General features: G+C 38.3%; 1 protein-coding gene across 9 annotated transcripts in view; it reads left to right on the top strand.

Moving 5' to 3' along the window:
* The window catches only part of CEMIP2 (cell migration inducing hyaluronidase 2), a 76,611-nt gene extending 64,190 nt beyond the window's left edge, over positions 1–12,421 (top strand). For 6 of the 9 annotated variants that reach the window (XM_081505179.1, XM_081505158.1, XM_081505169.1 and 3 more), the window contains 5 exons: positions 345–564; positions 4,487–4,585; positions 7,764–7,918; positions 9,960–10,063; positions 10,398–12,421. In XM_081505179.1, coding sequence (XP_081361305.1) covers positions 345–564; positions 4,487–4,585; positions 7,764–7,918; positions 9,960–10,063; positions 10,398–10,594 — 775 coding nt within the window. In that variant the 3' untranslated portion in view covers positions 10,595–12,421. Of the gene's footprint in view, positions 1–344; positions 565–4,486; positions 4,586–7,763; positions 7,919–9,959; positions 10,068–10,397 lie in introns of all 9 variants that reach the window. The other 3 variants (XM_081505198.1, XM_081505184.1, XM_081505194.1) reach the window with 1 other exon arrangement.
* The last annotated feature ends 947 nt before the right edge of the window (positions 12,422–13,368 follow it).

The following is a 13,368-nucleotide window of genomic DNA, read 5'->3' as shown; positions in this document are numbered from 1 at the left end:
AAATATTAAGTTTTCCAAGGAATTTTTGAGCCAAGCCAAATTCTGTCTTCCCAAATTACCTATTGAGGTTATTCAAACCAGAAATTTACTTTTGATACTGTCCATAATGACTGAATCAGATTTTCATGATATTTTCTAAAGTGGTATTGTGTTTGACTTGGAACCCTATGAGGACAGGAAGGAAAGAGAAACAACTTTATTAGTTTTATAAGTTATTTTTCTTTTAAGCGAGAAATTACTTTATTGGAGGAATATCCCCACTGGCCATGAGTTAATTTGAGGAACTTTTGTAAATTTTTGAAAGGCAAAATCTAATTCCCTTTGGACTGGTTTGTTTTGTGCAGGCTGCTGTTTCTGTATCTTAAAGCCAAAAGCCACAGGGATGGTCACAGTTACTGTTCATCTCAGGGATGCGAAAGAGTCAAGATCCAGGCAGCAACAGACTCAAAAGACCTCAGTAACTGCATGGCCAAAGCGTATCCCCAGTATTACAGAAAGCCATCAGCCCTCAAGTCGATGCCGTCCATGCTCAAGGGACTCTGTCAAGGCTGTGGAACCCGTCAGGTAAAACAAGGAATAAAAGTGGGCTTTGGTCCAAGAGAAAAAGTCAAAAGGTTCTGTGCAGTCAGCACATTTTTTTCCCCCTGAAACATCTGTGCTGCCCATTTATTTTATTTTTTTTAATTTATTTTTAATTGGAGGATAATTGTTTTACAATATTGTGTTGGTTTCTGCCATACATCAGTGTGAATCAGCCATAGGTATTCGCATGTCCCCTTCCTCCTGAGCCTCCCTCCCACCTCCCACCCCATCTCACTCCTCTCGGTTGTCACAGAGCACCTGATTTGAGCTACCTACATCATGTAGCAAATTCCCACTGGCTATCTATTTTACATATGGTAATTTATGTTGCCATCCACTGTCTATTTGTCCTCCTTCCCCTGGAGTGTCCACAAATCTGTTTTCTATGTCTGCGTCTCGGTTGTTGCTCTGCAGATGGATTCATCAATACCATCTTTCCAGATTCCATATATATGCATTGATATACAATATTTGTTTTTCTCTTTCTGACTTCATTCTGTATAATAGGCTGTAGGTTCATCCACCTCATTAGAACTGACTCAAATGCATTCGTTTTTATGACTAATACTCCATTGTATATATGTACCACAGCTTCTTTATCCATTCATGTCGATGGACATCTAGGTTGCTTCTATGTCCTAGTTATTGTAAATAGTCCTGCAATGAACATTGGGGTACATGTGTCTTTTTCAATTATAGTTTCCTCAGGGTATATGCCCAGTAGTGGAATTGTTGGGTCATGTGGTAGTTTTATCTCTAGTTTTTTAAGGACCCTGCATACTGTTCTCCATAGTGGCTGTATTAATTTACATTCTCACCAGCAGTGCTAGCACCAGGGCTTCCTTTGTGGCTCAGATGTTAAAGCATCCGCCTGCAATACGGGAGATCTTGGTTTGATCTCTGGATTGGGAAGATCCCCTGGAGGAGGGCATGAAAACCCACTCCAGAATTCTTGCCTGGAGAATCCCCATGGACAGAGAAGCCTGGCGGGCTACAGTCCATGGGGTTGCAAAGAGTCAGACACGACTGAGTGGCTAAGCACAGCACAGCAATGCAACAGGACTCCCTTTTCTCCATACCCTTTCCAGCCTTTATTGTTTGTCAATTTTTTGATGATGTTTGCTGCCAGTTTATAAATATTGAAGGGTTTCTCCTGAATTTTGGCCCACTCTAAAATTTGATGATCATAAGAAGCAAACCAGTCCAAATTTATAACAAAATCAAAATTTATTTACACATCAGTTTGCCCTGGGTCATGGTGGATTTATTGGTTGTCATCTTTTCTTTCTCAGCTGTGATTCCATTACATTATCACTATTATGTATACATGTCAGTGATGTGGAAATATAATCTGTTTTCTTGGCAGTGTGAAATTTATCTTCAGAAAAGGCATTCATGAAAATTGTTTCCTTTAAGATGAAAAACCATTAATTTGAAGCGTATGCTATTATGTTTACCTATAATTAAAAGTACAAACTGACTTTGGCTAGAAGTGAAATGCTTCCTGTGACATATTCTTAATGAGACAGTCTTCTAGGTCTTGAGAAAACATGGTGGTGAAAGTAAATCCAAAGTATGAGCTAAAATCAGGCACAGGAAACCCCATAGGAAGTCACACTGATTCCAGGAGAAAAAGAAGAACAGAATCAATTTTGCCCTAATTAATATTTAACCTATATATAAATAAATATGGGTCAAGAGGAATGGTTCTCAACTTGTGGTCCCCAGACCAGCAGCATCAGCATCACCTGGGAACTTGTGAAAAATTCTAACTCCTGGGTCCCACCCAATTCTACCCAATCAGAAACTTCAGAAGTGGGGCTTACAGTCTTTGCTTTAACAGGCCCTGCAGGTGATTCTGATAAATGTTCACATTTTAGTTTCACGGGCCTGGAGGAGTTTTAAAAAAAGTTCTTACTGCCACAGAAATGCATACTGTAATAAGATGGAGAAAACCTCTAAATATTTCTTTTTATTTCTTATTTCTAATTTTTCTTGTTTCTGTCCATTGGTGGCAGTAAGAACAGGGAAAGGAAAGGGGATTCATGCTTCCTGTTGTGATATATGATGATTATTTTTCTGATGACAACTCTCTATCACAGTCTCGGCTCTTATACCCTTGAGCCACCTCTATACTCCAGTTCAACTAAATTAACCAACAGACCAAAAAATAAACCAGGTACATAAATAAGCTTATATGAATCCTTACCTGTCCTATGTAATGTTTTGACTGTTAAAGTGAAATTGTCAGATAATCTTTGTGGAGAAGTAAATTTTCCAGCCTAATTCTCAAGTTGAGTTTGTTAAGAAAGTCCTTCGTTACTGAGAAGACCTCAAATAATTTATACTTATTATAAGAAATACTAGAATTTGTAAAGATAATTTAATCATCTTCAAAACTATTCTAGGCCTACCTTGTTAAATGGTTCCATGCATTAATGCTTAGCATTCTTTATTTTTGGGCTTAAAACATTGATCAGAATTCATTTCTTAAAAATGTATTGACTGCTGACCTGGCAGTTAAGAAGTATTTGAAGCATCTGTGGACACCACTTTTACTTGGAAATTTGAGGAGAATTTTTGTTTTAATGTCAAAAACACATGTAAATTAGAGATAAGTAGGAAAATTCACAAGAATTTTTGACTTCAGACCTGAGACTTCAAACAAATGTTCAGCTTCTGGATGCTTAACATCATGATTATCTGCTCTTGCCATGATTATTTGTTCTTGTTGGCATTGATTTATAAGAATATACATATGCTGCTGCTAAATCGCTTCAGTCATGTCCAACTCTGTGTGACCCCATAGACAGCAGCCCACCAGGCTCCCCCGTCCCTGGGATTCTCCAGGCAAGAACACTGGAGTGGGTTGCCATTTCCTTCTCCAATGTATGAAAGTGAAAAGGGAAATTGAAGTTGCTCAGTCGTTTCTGACTGTTAGCGACCCCATGGTCTGCAGCCTACCAGGCTCCTCCGTCCATGGGATTTTCCAGGCAAGAGTACTGGAGTGGGGTGCCATTGCCTTCTCCTGAATATACATATATATATATTTTTTGACCGCACCACATGGCTTGTGGGATCTTAGTTCCCTGACCAGGAATTGAACTCAGTCCATGATAGTAAAAGTGCTAAGTCCTAACCACTGGACTGCCCGGGGATTCCTTGGTACATATACTTTCAAGTGTTAAATTGTGTGAAGAGTTGAGTACTTTTGATTGAGAAGATAGCCTTTAGGGAGGAGGTAGATGGTGGGATTTGGAGGTTGGAAGTGGATTGAAATAGAAGGGAAAATGGAAGAGCCTTCTTAGGGAAGGAACAGCATCTGAAAAGGCAAGTGGCAGAAGAGTGGAAAACTGAGGGAACTGCCCTGCATGTTGAATGTGGATAGACTAGTGGGAAATAGAATAGAATAGTGGCTCTATTTGTGGAACATTTTGCAGGTAAGGTAGAGGAATTTAAATAAAATTGGTGATGTACAAGGCCCCTAAAAGGTTTTAAATAGAGTAATCCTTGTCATCTATACTTCTTCCCTCAGTCCTGATGTGACTGAATCACAGTTGAGGATAACTGGTTGGAAAACAGCCTTCGAAAAGATTTGTGACTTTTTTGCATGAAATGTTTACAAAGATTTAGACATAAAGCATATTTATACAGTCATTTAGAGAGCTGATCTTATTAACAAGATTGCAATGACTTGAAACTGGGATTGCTCTAGAAAATGAGGAACATACAATTTTCCTATTAAAGCTAATATCAAAAAATAAAATTCCAGGTCATGAAATAATGTACAGAAAGTTCAGAGAAAAAACCAAAAAAACCATTCACTGGCTTTGATATAGTTGAGTTTATTTTGAAGGATCTTTTCGGAAGGTTGACATAGATATGGAACTTCTTCCCCATGTAGGTGGTGTTTACAAGTGATCCTCATACAAACTACCTCCCTGTGCAATTCCGGTCACCCAGTCAAGCAGAGACTCAGCATGGAGACGTGTCTGTTATTTCTGTGAGTACCATCTGCCATGTATACTGCCTCAGCTTCTCACTTTTTCATTCTATCCTGGTAACATGAATTATCTCTGACAACATTCACTTGTTTCTAATCACATTTTTATTATTGGTAGTGAGCTATACAACAGAGGTAAAAATACTCCTAAATATATGTATTTTTAAATAAATGAAGTTTATTTAAAATTTTTTTCTCAGTTAAGTTTATTGATTACTTTTAGGCAAATGTTAAAATTATTCATTTGACCCAGATTCCTTTTCTATAGGAGAAAAGGTGTTTTTGGTTTAAAAAATTGTCATTGGTAATCAATAAGTAGAAAATTGTGTTTAACCTCAGTTTTTGAAACTTAAAAGAAGCTCCCCAGTTATTTGCTTAAAATATGGAAGGTGAAGTTTGTAAAATCTCCTCAGCCTCTTATTTTGAGATTGCTTGGCTCCCAGTTTGATACCAGATGAGGAAAGTGACAATGCAAAGTGTTAGTTGTCTTTAAGTAGGTTAATGGAAGTATAAGCGTTAGGCTGATTGTCAATATTGGTACTTGTCCTAAGAGCCAAGTTCACCAGCAAGGTTAATCAGCTCTAGGAGCGAAAGTGAAAGTCACTCAGTCGTGTCCAACTCTTCTCGACCCCATGGACTATACAGTCCATGGAATTCTCCAGGCCAGAATGCTGGAGTGGGTAGCCGTTCCCTCCTCCAGGGGATCTTCCCAATCCAGGAATCGAAACGGGGTCTCCTTCATTGCAGGCGGATTCTTTACCAACTGAGCTATCAGGGAAGCCCGCTCTCGGCATGTGGCCTGTCCAAAACTGAGTTGATCAGAGTGCATCTATATAAAGGGCTCTTTGGGTAGGAGGTATCTAGCTAACTGATACCCAGCTAGGGCCTGGGCTCAGTCTCACGTGGTCTCTTCGGGAGCTCTTTTTTTTTTAAGTGCTGGACAGCACATTTACAAATTCACATATATGTGAACAAACTTAAATGTTTTTTTTTCCCTCTCTCAATCTCTTTTATTGTGCTAAAGTACACATAACATAAAATTCACCATCCTAACTATTTTTAAGTATATAGTTCAGTGGTATGAAATACATTCATAATATTGTGTGGCGATCACCATTATCCACCTCCAGAACTTAACTCTGAGTTAAGAATTTTTTAATAGTTCTGAATTAAAAATACCCCTACTTAAGGTGAGGAGGGTGAAATGCAGTTACTAATCAACAGGCATAAAGTTTCAGTTGAGTAAAATACATAAACTCTCAAAATCTGCTTTAGAGCATTTTCCCTGTAAACAGTAATAATATATTGTTCACTTAAAATGTTTAAGAGGATGATTTTCATGTTAGTGTTCTTACCACAATTAGAAAGAAAGGAGGGAAGGAAGGAAAAGAAAGAAAGATCCCTACTTAAATATAACTCCAAGGTTTCTCATGTATATATACCTATTGCTCTATGTTAGCATGTTTTCATTCTGTAGTATGTTCATGATGTAGTTTTATTGTTAGGAAGTTTGTTAGCTCAACATCTCAATGAAGTCAGCAGTGTGAGGAACCCATCCCAGCTTCCTTGTGTGGAATCTGGTGGGTGTCAGTTGCAAAGGGATGCAACTGGGTGCTGAGTCTCTGCTCTACTAGCTTACTAGGTAATTAAACAAGATATTGTATTGCCCAGACAGTCTCAGGTAGGGGATTCCTCTGGGTCTGCAGACATTGTTTGACTCCATTGCTGGAGTCACTGTGTGCCTGGAACCATAAAAGAGGTCACAGAGGACTGTGTTTTGTTATGTTTACCTCCAATACTTTTCACATGTATTACCTGAAAAGTCTTTGCTGAACGTGGCCTTGCTTTAGTTTTTATGGAAAATTTTGTGTTTCTTTTAAGCAATAGGTTTTTGGAGGTACTTTTCAAGGGGACAGTTTGAGTGTGTTAAAGATCATGATTTTTTTTTTTTTTTAATCAAATGTGTCTCAATTCTAAGTATTCAGATTTTAAAAAATGAGTCACTTTCAGTCTTTCTCAGTATAGAATGGCACTATATATTAAGCACTTCTAGAATTATTCTCTGGACTAGAGCAGTTTAAATACAGGCAAAAAGCCATTTTGAATTCCTGTGAGATCATTAGTGATTAGAAATAAAATTTAAGTATAACTTCTCCAAGCGAGGGCAGGTGTAAGGAAGAGAGCATTCTCCTTTGTTAACTTTTAACATAGTTTATACTTTTACACATTTTAAAGAGAAATAGTGCCTATGGCTTAGTGTTAAATCATTTTTCAGTCAAGATTTTTATCTTTCCTTTTTTGGTTGAGGAATTTATGAGATTTGGATATATCTGGAATTCTGTTTTCTTGAAAATGTCTCGAGCCATTAATTTATTTTTTATTTATTTATTTTTTTTATAAATTTATTTATTTTAGTTGGGGGCTAATTACTTTACAATATTGTAATAGTTTTTGCCATACATTGACATGAATCAGCCATGGGTTTACATGTGTTCCCCTTCCTGGACCCCCCACCCTCGAGCCATTAATTTAAAGAGAACTACTGGAACTTTCAGTTCACAGTAATTGTTTGAACAAGACATCACTACCCTGTGGCTTAAATCCTGGTAAAATTTCCTGTTTTCCATTTTGATTTTAAAGGAGAGCTATATATGGAACAAAGCAGATGAAACTATCTGCCTCCTCTGATGTTTCAAACCTAAACTCTAACGGGGCAGGAGTTTATGTGGGTTAAGGAATTCTATCTATCTCTCTACCTACCTACCTATATGACTAGATACCTATTGTATATAGTTACATATTTTTTTCCTGAACCAATGTGACAACATCTGAGCTGCAGTATAGAGGCTGTCACCTGATCACTGAGTTGGAAACTGACCCCGGTGAGAGAGTATGTGTGTCAGAATGAAAGCCCTGAACCTGCAGAGCCACCCTACTCAGCTGAGGGTAGGCTGCCATGTCTTGCTTAGAGCATCTTATCCAATCAGTAAAGACCAGTCAAGGTGAAAGCCTATGAAAACACAGACTCAATTTCAAACGTTGGCAGAGGAAGAGTGATGGAACATGCAGTTAGAATTTTGAAATTATTATTTTTGATTCATGGGTTTAGAAGACAGGGAAAGGGGCTGGAAAGATACTGAAATGGTGATGACAGCAGAGGACGATCTTGTATTCTCAGATCAACGGCACTGACTTTCCCTTCCGAAGTGTGGGCGTCCTCCTCCTGATTGTGGATGCCTGCAGTGTTCCCTTCCGGTTGACAGAAAAAAAGATTTTCTCTTTCACTGATGTCAGTCGCATGGAAGAATATTTAAAAACAAGCATCCCTCCAAGGTAGGTGAAACTTGCCCTGTATAAGGGATAAGATACCTTAAAGATGACACCTGGCTAACTCTGAGCTTTGGCTTGCCTACTTTCCTTTTTACTCTGGGTATTTAGGATTCTTGAAGGATACTCATTCCTTCCCAGTTTCAGGTTGATGCCTGTGTGATCTAAGTTGCTTATCATTGATAAGTGAGGACTTGGATGTTAGAAGAGTTTGCAAATGATGGGAAGGCTCTTGGAAGGAGAAAAGCTCAACATTTTGGATCCTTCCTATCCCACTTCTTAGTATTAAGCTAATCTACATTGTACCCAACTCTCTCAGAAGGCTCATTATCATTTTAAAACAATTTTATTGAGTTTCTCCTTTGTAGCAGTCTATCCTGTTGATGAACCCTTGGACAGCATTGTGCTGCGACTCTGGTATAGGAAGTTGTCACCTGGGTCACTTGGAATTGACTGGAAAGGATTAAATTAATTTTTTAAGTGGATTGAGTGTGTGATCTCTTTTTTAAGAGCCCTAGCATGATTCATTTTTCTTTGTTAAGTGTCTGAACAAAGGTGCACAGGCGAGAAACCTTGCTATTTGTGTTGGGCAGACCTTGACTGGAAGCAAGAAGATAAATTCAGTCCCCTTTCTGCCCCCTTTGCTTTGCTGCAGACATTGATTTACACATAGGCTTTCATTTAATGAAGCCCCAAAGGGAGGAACATAGGCTTCCCAGGGAGCAAAGTCCTATGTAGCTTTTGAATCATCATCAACTGATCTGGTCAGTTACACTCCTTAAACTTTAAAGAACCAGATCTCAACAGGCCCGTAAAGTCATTATATTCTTTGACTGTAACATTCTTTGTGTACATATAGCTCTATCTTCTGGTTTGATACATTTGTAGGTATTTACTTTGCAAGGCCTCAATTTTCTTGATATACCTGAAGATTTTTTTCCTAATGTTGGAAAATAAACACACTCAGTCACTTCACCTAAAACAATCTGGAACATAAAGCTCACCACAGATGTTTAGAGCAACACAATAGTCATGCAAGGCACCCAATATATTAAGAAAAGAAATGCTTCATTAAAGGATATATGACAAGAGTAAAAGGAGAGGCTCTCCCTGCTTCTGGATGGAAAAGTTAATACTAAAGATGTTACTCTATCTAAATTAAAATTTAAATCTAATACATTTCTGTTAGTGTCCCATTAGGTTACTTTTCTATTGTATTTGACAGTTGATGATGAAGTTCATCTGGAAAAATAAATAAGGAAGTAATAGAACATTTTTAAACTAACTACAATAATACAAGGGGCTTATTTTATCAGATATTAAAATAAACCATAAAGTGAAAGTCGCTCAGTCATGTCCAACTCTTTGTGACCCCATGGACTATACAGTTCATGGAATTCTCCAGGCCAGAATACTGGAGTGGGTAGCTGTTCCCTTCTGCAGGGGATCTTCCCAACCCATGGATCAAATCCAGGTCTCCCACATTGCAGGTGGATTCTTTACCAGCTGAGCCACCAGGAAGCCCAAACCATAAAGCCAAGTAATTAAACTGTGTAGTAGTGGCAAAGGAGAGAGAGATCAGAAGAGACAATCCACAAACAGATCTGATTGTATAATAAAAGTAGCAATTTAAACCAAGCCATGGGAAACATTTTCTTTCTGTTTTTTTAAGGATTGGCATTTATCCGTTTACTTAGTAAATAGATAGTAGAACATAAGTAGATGTATAGAACGTCTGAAACAAACAAAACCAACCTCCTCTGTTAAAAAAGTTTGCTCCATGAAAGAGCTGTGTCCCAAGCCATCCACTAGGTCAACTTATGTAAATGACTTTAGTTTTCCCTATATTTAGAGACCTCCTTGTAATAGAAACGTTAAGTTCTAGATGTGGAATTAAAGTAGACCCTTGTAACAGCAAGGATGAAAAGGCATGTGGAGTGCTTTTTGTTTTTTGAGTTCTGCTTTTATCTAGTATTTACTTCAGAAAGGTACTTGGTAAACACATACTGAATTATTGAAATTTGCTCTGATTTTCTAACTTTTACAGGTCAGTTGTCCTGTTGAGCACAAGAGGACAGATAAAGCAGTTGAATATTTCGGATTCATTAGTACCTCTGGGATTAGCCAAGCCAGCCAATCTTTATAACAAAGGTTTGTATCTGTATTCTTCCATAAAGTTTTTAGGAGAGCAGCAACATATGCATTTTTATGGTAGAGTGTAGCTACCAGCCTGCTTTCATGAGCTTGTTAGGCTGGGGTGTGTATTATGAAGATAATTTCTAAATCAGGAGACAGTGTTAGAGGAAGTGTGTTGGGATGTAGTTTGTTATTTGGGGCAGGAGGTGGGTGGTAAGAGTTCATTCTCTGACGTAAGGAAGTATAGTTTTTTTGTTGTTTTTTTGTTTTGCTCACCTCCACCTCACCTTTCACATTATCTTGCCTGAAACTAGTAGAGATACAAATTGAACTTTTTTTTTTTTTAAAGGGAGTACCATATTTTTGGGATTCAATGGAAACTTTAAACCATCATGGACTAAGCTGTATACCAGCCCCGCTAGACAGGGCCTCGGGCTGCTTGAACAGTTCATACCTTTGCAGCTGGATGAATATGGTTGTCACAGAGCTGGCACTATCCGCCGAAGAGACCTGGAGCTGTTGAAGCAAACTTCAAAGGCACATTAGAGACTTAACTGTAACTTAAGTGCTGGGGGATAAAAATGTGAACTAACTTATTTAATTTATGGCATTTTAAAATGACACTGTTAACCCAATGGAACCATTTTCCTGTTTGAGGCAGAAAGGGGAGAAAAGTAAGAGTTTAAAGTAATTGCTTGAATACCAGCTCACGCACCTTCTAGTTGTACAAAATGTTAAAGAATTTATTTGTATTTGTTAGGCTGGTATATTTCAGAGATCAGTTCTCTTATCCCTCACGTCCCACTCCTGTGTTTTGTAGTGACCATAAACAGTACTTTACCTTTTGTACAAAATGGGATGTTGTGAGGGAAGGGGAGCTTCTGAGAGTCAGCCTGAGTCCTTGAGAGGACCAGCTCTTGTAGCACCTTGGATACTTGAAGTCTAATGTTCACTTGTGTCGTTGACTTTGGGTCAGCAGTTGACCTGGGTGGCTGGCATGTTCAGGAATGCCTTGAGCCCTGATTCTAGGCAGCCTTTGAGGATTTTGTATGATACTGAATGATGGAGTTTTAAGTGGCAACTCAGGCCCAGCTCATGCCCTTTTTTGCTTGGACATGTGCTATTTTTATTCATTTGTATATTGATTCCTTCTAAGGATTCAACTTTCAAACAGCAAGTATTATTGGGAAAAAGGGGCTTTTATGGGTTCGACATCCCTTTAATCTGTGACCATTGGGCAAAAATTGGACCTGTGCCATGGTCTGATGTTGGTGGGACCGTTTTTGCAGCTTTAATCCTTAGCCTGTTTGACTGTATATTTGTATTTAAAATGCAGAGCTGAGCTAAATATTTACATTTTTTTAAAAAAGAAGCAGGCCATTTTCCTGAACTATAAACTTGGGTCATTTCAACTTGCACAAAGGAAGTCTGTTCTTGGAGTTGCTCCTGCACCCGTTTTTTAAATTTGTTTTTGTGTGTGGATATTTTTAAAAAAGCTTCTCTGCTCACCAACCTGGCAGGACAATTGCAAAAAACTTAACGATACCCCGAAATATTGTACTCAGGGAGAGGAAGAACAGGAGAACCTTTTAAGGGCCAGAATCAAGGAGAGAATATTCAGAAAGAAACCTCTTTTTAGCCTTAGAGGAGTCCATCACTCTTAAGTAAATCATTATAGCCCACTGAAAAAAAGGCACTGTGATGCCCTATTTTTCTTCCTATTGGGTGTGTGCATCTCCTGCCAGTAAGGACTGCATGTGGCTAAAGGAGATTGGTGCCATAGCCAGGATGTCACTACACCAAGAGGAAAGAGGTGTTGAAATGCTTTTATCTTTTCCTAAACCCACAATGCATGAAGTGTAATGTGGGGGATGGCCACAGCAAGGAATATGTTCAGGCTGACTTTGGCAATGAGTACAGAAAAATTCACTCTTCCCTATCAAGAGCAACAGCTAACAGCCTGTCCTTTTGTGTCCAAAAGAAGCTGCAGAGCAGCTCTGTGACTTTATTTCCATTACTTTACAAAATATGCTACCTCAAAGTGCTACAGATAAACCTTTCTAACTGTAAGTACTCTTGTTAAGAGTACGTGTCTTAATCAAAGTTTAGGTTTTGGGGTGTTTTTTTTTTTGTACATTGATGAATGAAATCTTACCTATGAAATATATTATTGGATCATGGTTCCTCAAGGTGATTAAAGTTTGTTTGTGTGTGTGTTTTTTTTATGACAAATATCTTTTATGTATGATTTTTAGAGTTTGGCTCTTTAAAGATTTGAAGAGGATATGTAAGTTCTAAAGCACTCAGTTTTTCTGATTTATATGCTAATGATCAGGGCCCAATTTAAATAAAATAAAAATATGTGTGCATGTATTTTTTCATGTTATGTGTGTGACTATCTATCTAACAAGCAATTTTTTTTTCACTCCGTATCCCATCTGTAAAGAATCTATGAGCATAAATAACGAAGAGATTTTCATCCACTAGGTAGATTTTGTAAGACTAAGTAACTTCAGAAGGCCGGTGCAAAGGTTCTTAACTTTGGCTGCACGTTGGAGAAAGCTAGGGAGCTTTAAAACCTATGATGGCCTGGTCTGTTCCCTCTACTCCAGCTCCTGCTTCACATTTAATTGGTGTGGGGTGCAGCCTGGCCGTTGGAATTTTTTTAAAAGCTCTCTGGGTGATGCTAATAACATGTAGCCAGGGTTAGGTATCACTGCACTAATATAATAGGCCCACTGTTTAACTTCAGTATATAGTTTTTTGTGTGATAAAAACATAATTATCTATTTTTGTGATTCCTGTATTGCTTATGGAACTCCCAGCCCTAAACAAAACATTTTGCTGTTGTCTGAACTTTCAGATAGCGTTTTTAGCCCTTAGTTGCCTCAAATTGTTAAACTGGTTATCAAAGCTGATATACACATTTCAGGCAATTGGGAGCTTGCAGTCTGTTTTATTTCTACTGGGAAAATGTGTTCAAAGGTGATTTATAAGTTCTTAAGCATTTTCCATCAGGTGAGGCAGTTGGTTGAGCTCCAGAAATGTGGTTGTCCATGAAATGGCCAGCTGATGAGAAACACAGGGACTTCTCATATGTCAACAGACTTAGGTTTTAAGTCTTTCCTGTGAGATTTCTCCCTATCCACCTGAATCAGCATGTTGTATATTATCTTCAGAGGCTGGAAGAGAGTGCTTGTGAGAAGATGAAAGGCAGGCTCATGGTCTTGTAGAATAGGACTCCAAAGCAGCCACTAAACTGATGTTTAGACCTGAGGGTGGGGAGGAGGTTTATGACTCCTCTGTTATCCAGCTCCATC

This window comes from Giraffa tippelskirchi, chromosome 1, assembly GCF_054371585.1.
Source record: "Giraffa tippelskirchi isolate mGirTip1 chromosome 1, T2T-mGirTip1v1.2.pri, whole genome shotgun sequence".
NCBI classification, from domain to species: Eukaryota; Metazoa; Chordata; class Mammalia; order Artiodactyla; family Giraffidae; genus Giraffa; species Giraffa tippelskirchi.
Note: the sequence above shows the minus strand (reverse complement) of the source record. Positions and strands in the feature narration are given on the sequence as shown.